This window comes from Erithacus rubecula, assembly GCF_903797595.1.
Source record: "Erithacus rubecula genome assembly, chromosome: 6".
Lineage (NCBI taxonomy): Eukaryota > Metazoa > Chordata > Aves > Passeriformes > Muscicapidae > Erithacus > Erithacus rubecula.
Window position 1 is genome coordinate 21,589,629 of NC_136688.1, and position 9,401 is coordinate 21,599,029.

Here is a 9,401-nt window from a genome sequence, read left to right on the forward strand (position 1 = left end):
CCCCTGATTTCTGTTTTAGCATCGGGGTCAGCACTTGGGCAGCTAGAGAGTATTCAAGCACAGTGGAGTCATGACAGCTGTTTACTGCCAAACCACAAGCTTGAGAGCTGGCTGGCTTTTGTGGTTTAAATACATGCCTAGCATGGGACTGATGTGTAGTTAGTACAAGTAACAGCATTTGTCTTCTTTGTGTTCTTTGGTCTGCCAAACACTGACCTGCACTATTTCTCCTTCTTGGAGAATGATTTATGTATGTTTTTTTCACTGTAGTCACTACTCTTTGGTGGTGAACTCAAGCCTGATTCTACTGTGGAGAGAGGCTGCTGTTTGAGCCCTTCTATTATGTAGGAACAGAAGAAGGTTTTGCAGAGATGGAGAAGTGGAATGTTAAGAGTGCACTTCATCTGGCACACTGGAGTTAGCATTGGAAAGAGGGTGGGGCTCTCTGAATGAGTCTCAGGAGTTAAAGCCCAGACCTCTTGTGAGGGAGACATAGCTCCTTCTGGAGCCTGTGTCTTCACAACACTCTTTTGGAAACCAAGTGCTTGTCCTGATGTGGGTGTTCAACTGTTTGTGTCTCGTGCCTATTTTAGCAGAAACTTTTGGAGCAGAGGATTTTCCCTGAACTTCTCAACATAGTACCACTGAGCAAGCACTGGGATCTGTGCTTAGGCTCTTACTCCTTGCTAGACTTCCCAATGAGCTTTTCCCTTCAGCAAATAGGGTTTGCTCACGTGGCCCTGTAGGAATGTAAATGTTTCTTGGGATGGAATTATTTCCCCTATCCCATGTTCCAGCTGGTCCGTACTACACTCGGGGCGGGTGCTGGCTGCAGGGATGTGCTGGGGCTTGGTGGCATGGGGACGCCACCACGTGGTAGCTGCTGCTGTCCCCGGGCCCTTTAACTCTTGTTTTGCTAGCAGAGTGGCTCTTCAGTAGGAAACAACGTCCCTGTATTCTGGACAGCTTGTAAATAACCAGCTAATTAATGCAAACTGTATGGCCTGACTGTTGTTGTTGCACTGAGAGCTCCTGAGTATTTCTGCCTGCTTATTTTCATGTGCAGTTATCTTTTCAGTGCAAAGTGTAAGACTGTAATGATCTCTCTCCCATTATTAGATCTCCTGCTGTGGCTGGACTGGAGCAAAGGAATGGGAGAATAATGAGATTCTTAAGAACAAAAGCAATACTCAGTATCCGTGCTCCTGCTCCAATAGATCTAAGGACTTAGTGGAAGGAGGAGGTTTCTGTAATCTGGAAGACCCTGTCAATGTCAATGCAACATCTGCTGACTGGCCTGTTCATGAGCAGGTGAGTGGGTATGTCTGGGCCCTGTGAAGCTGTCACTGAAGCTGCCTTGTCTTCATTCCCCTGAAAATCTAGAGCACTTATTTCATACCTTATTACTTGAAGTACCTGTGGAATTTGGGGCAAGGGGGGACAGAGTGACAGAGATCCTGCCCTTTTCTGCAAAAGCTTCCATGGAACATGATACAGCATGGAACTGGGATAATCCCTGCATGCATATGTTATGGATTTTCAGTTTTGACTTTCAGATTCATGCTTCTTTTCTTTGTGGCTATGTTTTCTCTATAGGGATGCATGGATGGTGTAGAGCAGTGGCTGAAGGACAACCTTGGTATCATTCTTGGGGTTTGCACTGGTGTTGCTGTTATAGAGGTAAGTAATTTCTTGACATGAACTTATACTGTCTTATCACGGAGACTTTTAAGGGCAAAGCTGTTTTCTCGAGTAATGAACACCTGGTTGAATAATGGCAGTGCAGTTCTAGTTCTCAGTAGTGTCTGCCTGGACCTCTGAACTGCTGCTCTTGTTGACTGGATTGAAAATTGAACAAAATCTTGTCTACTTGTGGTTCTACCTGCTATCTGACTTTTCAAATTCTGTAACCAGAAAACTGAGGCAAGCAAAATCCCACTATTGTGAAATCCCACTTGTTGCCTTTAAAAGCTCATAATGAAGTCATGCCTTTATAAAGCCAAATTTTTTCGTCATTTCAATTATTGCATTTTCCTTGCGTTGTGGACTAACTCTCTTCACTTGTATGGTGTCATTAAAAGATGTTCACTGTATTCTGCTCCTCTGTACCACCCATCCATCCCACCTTATCTGTCTGGTTGCTGATTTTTTTCCTGTTCTTCATACTTATTCCAGCTGCTGGGGATGATACTGTCCATTTCACTTTGCAAGAACATACACAGTGAAGACTACACCAAAGTGCCCAAGTCCTGAGTTGGCTGACTCCAGAGCTACGGCACCACAGAGAATGGAGCAAACAGAACATTCCTGCCTCATTCCCAGACTGTCCAACCATTGACCATTACTCCTGTGACATCCCACTTCTGATACCACTCTGCTAAGAACTGTTAGAGCTGCAACACAGCCTGATCTTCTGGCAATAGGGCCCTTGGGCTGCCTGCATCCCACCTCTGGATTATTTCTACTTCAAGAAGCAGAACTCAAACTGTCTTGTGTCACGTGAGACACCGATTAACCTGAGGGGACGATGCTTTTGCTGCCTGCTCCATGTTAAACAATACTATTCTTACCCTCATTCTACAACCCACTGGGCCTAACATTCAGTAACTTTTCTCCCCCTTGCTCTTCTCCTGCACATCTTTTCACCTCCCTCCTGCAGTCCCACAAGCCAGGAATTCTGCTGAGATTCCAGTGCTTTGGTAGCTTCACTTGCTTCACTGACTTGTGGTGGTAACTAGTCATGCTTTATAGGCCTTCTCACCCCTTGCAGTTAACCTGATCCAGCTCCTACTATGCATCTTCCAGCCTAGGTTCTCATCTGAAATACAGAGTGCTACTGTCACACTCGCTTCTCCTGTTTCTGGAGTCAGCTATGCCTTGCCTTCAGTGGAGCTCTGCCCTTTGAGTGTGATGAGAAGCCACTGGGAGGGAGCCAAGCCCACCTATTTATTCCTAGTGTGACCTGGCAGATTGTGGTGTTGGTGCTCAGCTACTTCTGGAATGTATCCCTTGGGTTTTGGATTTGACACTTACATGTTTCTCCCATTTGCCTCTTTATCTTTTCCTCTGCCCCTAGCTCTGCTTTGCTGGCTCCTGTCAGCTTGGAGGTTACTTCAGAGACTGCTGCACACTGTGGACTCAGCCCCAGGCTGGCCCTGCTGTTTGCATTCTCGGGTTGCCAACTTTATAGAGGTTACAATTAATTTGATTCTTCCCCTGCTCCTTTATGAACATAAAATTTGTTAGCTGTGGATTTAGATATGAGTATGGAGGGATCTGACTGGATTGCTGATGCTGTATACTGGGAATATCACTGCTATCAATCCCCAGTATGGGTTCTGTAGCTGGGATGCAAAGAAAAATTGCTTTTATTTCAGTTGTCCATTCTTGTGACTCCAGTGTGGTCTGGAGCCATGGCTGCATCCTGAGTTCTGCCTCAAGTGCCAGCACTGCAGCAGATAAGTAGCAGGTTCTGCAGTTGTGCAGGCTGCAGGTTTCTGTGCTAATGTCTGGGGTGTTTGCTCTATTGAGCCAGTGCCAGCAGCAAGGAGTGGTGTAGACCAGAAGAAGGTAGGCAATGCACATGAAACACTGCCCCAACTGCTTGCATAAGCGCTGGGTGCAATTCCTCAGTTTTAGAGGTGACTTGGGCACAGCAGAGTTCTTGCTGTTGCACATGGTACAATGACTGTGACATCAGGAAGCTGTGTGGGAGAAAAGTGGATGGTCCTTGCCAGGTGCCTGCTACAAGGTCCTTGGTGAGAGAGCTTTTGCCTTACAGAGGTGGTTCCAGGACTGTCTCCTGTCAGGGGAGGGGCAGGTAGTATTAACCCTAGTAGCAGTTCCAAGGAGTGGTTTCACTACCTGCTTGGTTTTCCTTCTGGGAAGAAAGGCTGGTGCAGGGAATCAGGGCCCCAGCAGTGGGTCCCTGCTCTGTCCTCAGCTTTGGACAGAGCCATGACCAGGGAGAGTGACTGGGCAACTGGTATTTATGGAGGTCTGATAAGGCTTTGCAATTTTGAGGTATCTGCCCCTTCCTGCACAGATCCTTCAAGCTGACCTTTGCTGTAGCAGAAGGCACCCTTAGCAGTAAAGCTTGCTAGCTTTGTAACACAAAGTCTGTTCTCTAATGTGTTCTTATTTGTAAGATTCTTGTTCAGTTACAGATGCCAATGCTCAGCAGCAAGTAAAAAGGAGCCCATTCCGGATTTCCTTTTTTTGTTTTTGTCTGTTTTTAGCAACATCTTCCTACTGGAAGAAATGCATGTACAGATATAAAAGTCTAGAGGGTGAATATTTCTGTAATAAAGACTTTGCTAAAAAATATATATTTCTGCCTGTGACTTGTGCATTGAAGTGTTTTCCCCTTGCTTCCTCTCCACCCCTTTCTGCTTTTCATGTTGATCACTGACACCTTGTTTGTTCAAGGTGCCAGAAGGGCTGAGGCACATGCATGAGATCAGTGTGGGCTGCAGAGATCCTGCCCAGCAGGGGGAGGTGGCAATTTTTTTGGGCTGTATTCTAAAGCAAACTTTATATTGTTTTATGAAGTATGTTTGTCTTAGGGTGAACTGAGTGGTAGTTCCTTGAATTACCTGCTATCTCCTAAGCTAAGTATTTGGAGATGTAGCTTCAAATCTGCACAGTGTGAAGTTGTAAGCCTTGGGTACTAATTCTGATAAAATACAAGCTTGCTGCTATGGCCACAGTGCATACAGCTCTTGCAGCTTAACTGTATAATTTTTTCTTACATACCTTCAGTAGGATTCCTCAGCCCCAGCCCTGTGAGAAGGAAGAAAGCTAGATGGCCATTTTTTGTAGTTTTTGTCATCACATGCTGGCCTTGACTGAAAAGCTCTTCAGAAGTAGACAGACAAATACATAAATCATTTTGCTTTGCTCAGCTAAGCAGCTGAGAAGTAAATATGAGCTAGGTCTCAAAATTCCTTCAGATCCTGCACTATACTGGTGCATCTGGACATTTGAGATAGTTAAGAAGAACCTAAAGTAGCCTGCTAATGAATTTCACAGCTGTTGCTCTAGGAAGCAATAAGCATGACCTGAGTCCTCATACCCGAGAAAACAAAATGAAGCTTGCACAGAATGTACTGGGATGCTACCAGCAAATGTGGTGGCAACTGATGGAAAGATTTCAGGAGCCCTGACCAGGTGAGTGCAGAGCAGGAGGGGCTTAAATGGATCCTGGAGCCACAGCAGGATGCAATGATCTGTCCTACCTGTTCCTTTAGGAACAATGCTTTCCCATGGCCCCACAGTTTAGGGGGCTGTGCTTCCTGGCAAAACTACCAACCCTGACCAGAGGGCTCCTAGGTGGGGAAGGGCACTGCTGGTTTCCCTTCAGCCTGCTGTGGAGCTGGAAGGAGAAAGCTGGGGAGTTGAGGACAATTGCTTGTCCCCAGCTGCCCGAGCTCTGTGGAAACCACTTGCCTTTGGCCACTGGAGGGAGGTGTTCCACCAAGAAAACCAGCCCAGGCTGGTCCCAGGGGAATGAGAAGATGACACTGATCTCTTCCTTCTGCTACCAGTTACTCCTGGCAGCAGGGGTAGCTAAATTAACTTGTACTTACAAATGTATTCCCCTCGCAAACGATTTGTGCTACATGCTTGGCATTTTTAGGGATAATTTTCCCTTCCATTTCTTGGAGAGGCACACAGTTAGATATTTTGTTGGATGTCTTCCACTGTTGTGGGAGTTGTGTTTCCTTGTGTTTCTGCTCTTCCTAGCTCTGGAAGTTCAGCATGAGGAAATTCTCATGATTCTTCTTGTCTTCATTTTTTCCAGTTTCCCTCCATCCTCAGTTCCTTTGAGTTGTCAGTCTGTGGGGAAGGTGAGGGTATTGAATACTTCTAAATTTGATCCAAAAAAGATTCCAGGAACAAAGTCCTCAGACCTTCAGAGACTGAGAAATCTGCTGCTCCTTGTGCCAGGCTCCCAGCTCCTCCCCAGAGGTGAAGGTTTGCTGCTGGAACTAGGAATCAGCCTAGCACTCAGGCTGGCTGGGAGCTGCAGTGTTTGTCTAGCAAAGCCCACAGCAGCAGCCTCTGCAGAAGCTCAGCACATGGAAGCATTTTATGCACATCCAATAAGCTGCTCTGTGGCTCTCCCAGGCCAATAATTAATATTGCAAGAACAGAGTTGTGACCGCCCTGTGGCCTGAAGCAAGGCCCCTAGTAATGAACTGGTGATGGTTTTTGTTCTGTGTGATCATGGAGCACTCACAAGCTGCTATAATTCTTTCCATGAGGTATTTTTTTTCTTGTGGAGAGGGAAGAGGAATTGCATTAGTTAGACTGGCTATGGGTGAGTCTATAGGTCGCAGTACATCTTGTTTTCTATATGGCACATGCTCAAATTTGACATGTGGCAGCTGTTCTTTTCCCTGTAATTCTCCCATGTGTGGTGGTGTGGCCAGTCCCTGCCAGCTTTGTTCAGGATTTAGGCTGAATGTGGTAGACTTCAGAAGAGCCTTGGTTTCTGGCTGCCAAAGGAAAGACTGCAAGTGGTGGTGTCAGACTGTGTGACATTGTTGAGGGAAGTGAGGAACAGGCAGCCACAGGGGCTCACTGCTGAAAAGGCAAAGGACCCTGGCATTCCCACAGATGCCATAAATGGAGAGCATACCCTCGATTATTCTTGTGCTGCCTGTCCTGTTAGCCTCTGAGACTCTGCCCTAGCCTTGGCTTTTACTGCATATAAACCTCAGTTAGCAGCCAGGATTTATGAATGACATCTTAAACCAGGTTAGTACTGAAAGCTTGTCAGAGTAAAAACCTACGTGCATGAGAGTCTTCAAATGCTTGTAAACTGGCAAAAGGCCCTTAGCAAAAAATATGCAGTTAGTGAACCAAAGCTATTAGTAAAATGTTGCTAGTAAAACTACTCAATGTGCTTTTAGCCATTATAAACAATTTCTAGCAGGTGTGTGCTGGCAGAGTTCATGCAAATTTTTTTGCCTTGTGGCAGAAATCTTCTCTGCCAAACATGGGAAATTACCTTCTCCTAAGTAAATTCTGTAACCCTGGCCATGAATACTTTCTTCTCACAGGTATAAATTGTCTGGTTTCTTTCCTCTAAGCTCCTAATGATACAATTGACTGGGGTTTGTGTGCTGTTTGGCTTTTGTGGGGAGGGATTAGGGGAATACTGGATGCTGTGTACCTGGAGAAAAGTTATTCTCAGCTCTCCAGGCAAAAATATTACCTCCATTTAAAATAGGGGTTTAAGAAAAGGATAATGCTCCAAGTAGTACAAGTAGATGCTTTATAAGTTATGGAATCTAAGAGGGAAAATCCTGCCTTAGGCCCCTAGGATGGTATTTTCATGCACTTCAATTAAATTTCTCTCTGGTATCTTATTCCCTATAACTCTTACTGATAAATGGCATCATGGAGTAACTCCTCTGTCCTCAACAATCCAGAGTTTAGCAGAAAGTATGGAAACCTGCTTCTTTAACTATGTCAGACCTTTTCTTTAGGAAACAATAGAGCATTTTCCTTCCCACCTGTAGGGTCCAGATATTAGCAACTCCCATTCCTTCACAATGTTTCCTTGAACCATGGCAGCAGCTCAGGGATTATCCTGATATTGCTCTTTGTTCTGAGAGTGTTCACCAGGTTAGGAACTGTACTGACATCAGACCTAGGCCTCCTACAGGACCCCAGATCCTCAGTGTGTCACCAGAATGCCAGACCTTTTCCATCATGTCCCTGGCCAGCTTATGTGCTGTTCATAACCTTAAATCTTACCCATGTTGTCTTTTCTTGTCCAAACAATTTTCCTGGAGGTGGTCAGTCTGCAGTTCTTCTGGAATCTGTCTGCCACCATCAGGTAACTGGCTCCAAAGCAATAGCAGTGACAGCACAGGAGATCAGAGGATTGTGCACCAGACTAATTTTTCTCTTTTTTTGCCCTCCTTAGAGTTACAAACTGGACATATGGAAGTTCTTCAGAGACAGCAAGAATCCCAGAGCATGTGATCATCTGAATGGCTTACCCAGCATGCTTCCTGGGTATTTTCTACATAGCACTTCTGGAAACTATTTAGGGTTTACTAGGGTGGAAATGTGAGGTCCTGTCATGTTATAGCATAGGCATGTGCTTTGTGCACTGAACTTGCAAAATGATGTCAGAATAGAATAACTCATGCAGTGATGTCTGCAGACAGCCTGGAACAATAACCCAGCACAGTGCAGACCTTTAATTTTGGCAGAGGTTTTTTCATGATACTCTTAAGTATTCAAAAATAAGTTGTTCTTTTAATATGATGTTGTAATTAACTCTGGTAAGTACTGATTGGGAATTCTTTTGGAAAAATTGTTTTTCCCTAGAGGGTGTAAGCTCCTATAAAACAAAGTGGGGTTTTGTTTTTTTTCCTTTCTGCATTAACAGACGTAAAATAGTTGAATAATTTCTAATTGAGGGATTTCTTCTGCTCTCAGTGGTTACTTCATAGTAAGCATTATGTAGAAGACTTGGGACTATAAAGGATATTCTAAACTTGTGACCTAAAACCAGGTGTATTGGTCTTCTGAGGTGTACTCATAGGAAGGAGCTGCCTGAGGAGGAGGGGGAGGCCTTGGTACATGACCTGGAGGTGTCTGGACAGAGAGTGGTGGTGTGGGGCTTGGCATGGCAAGGCAATGACAGGAATGGGCCCCCACAGAGCAGCACCCTGCCCTGAGGAGGCAGCCAGCATGGCCAGGGAGGTTGGTGTGCTGAGCAGATGCCAAGCTGTGGTCTGGCCATGAAGGGTAGCAGCACGAGTTGCAGCCATGGGGGGAATGTAGGAAGAAAATTTCTCTGGGAGAGTTGTTCTCAGGAGACTGGGACTGGCAAGGTAGGGCAGCAGGTAGCTGTGTTTAATCTGCTGAGATTTGCCACACTGGTTCTTGCCAGCAGTGTGAGATGATGAGCAGAGCTCCTGTGCCTGAGTGTGAGCACTCCAGTGCAGGGCTGTTGTTGTGGAAGCAGCCAGCAGGGAATGCAGAAACCACAGCACCTTTATCCTTAGGCGACTCCGTTGCCTTTCCCATTCACTTCAGGATCAGTTTGAAACCAATTGTTTATAAAACAATCTTTGAGGTTGCCAGAGTTGCCTTTTGAGTGGTTCCAAGTATTGGCAGTCTGTCTATTGCTTTATGCACTCTCACCACAGATGTTATGAAAACAATCTCCTGCCTCCTGTAACACTGAGATTGAATGTTCTTTCTCACGCTTGCTGGCTCTTCCTGGAGTCCCCAGCAATTCCTGTTTTGGCTAATGAGTACCAAAACTTGATGAGAAAGTTTGGCTGCAGAGTGCTTGGGGTCCAGGCTTTTGGCTGCAAAGAATCTCCTCACACTGGAGAGCTGTGAGCAGAAGTGGGAAGATGTTCTACCAC

General features: G+C 45.5%; 1 protein-coding gene across 3 annotated transcripts in view; it reads left to right on the forward strand.

Annotated features, from left to right (window-relative positions):
* Positions 1 to 4,326, forward strand: part of CD82 (CD82 molecule) — a 38,743-nt gene extending 34,417 nt beyond the window's left edge. For all 3 annotated transcript variants that reach the window (XM_079308489.1, XM_079308488.1, XM_079308487.1), the window contains exons 7-9: positions 1,120 to 1,311; positions 1,597 to 1,680; positions 2,176 to 4,326. In XM_079308489.1, the coding sequence (XP_079164615.1) occupies positions 1,120 to 1,311; positions 1,597 to 1,680; positions 2,176 to 2,253 (354 nt within the window). In that variant the 3' untranslated portion in view covers positions 2,254 to 4,326. The remainder of the gene's footprint in view (positions 1 to 1,119; positions 1,312 to 1,596; positions 1,681 to 2,175) is intronic.
* The last annotated feature ends 5,075 nt before the right edge of the window (positions 4,327 to 9,401 follow it).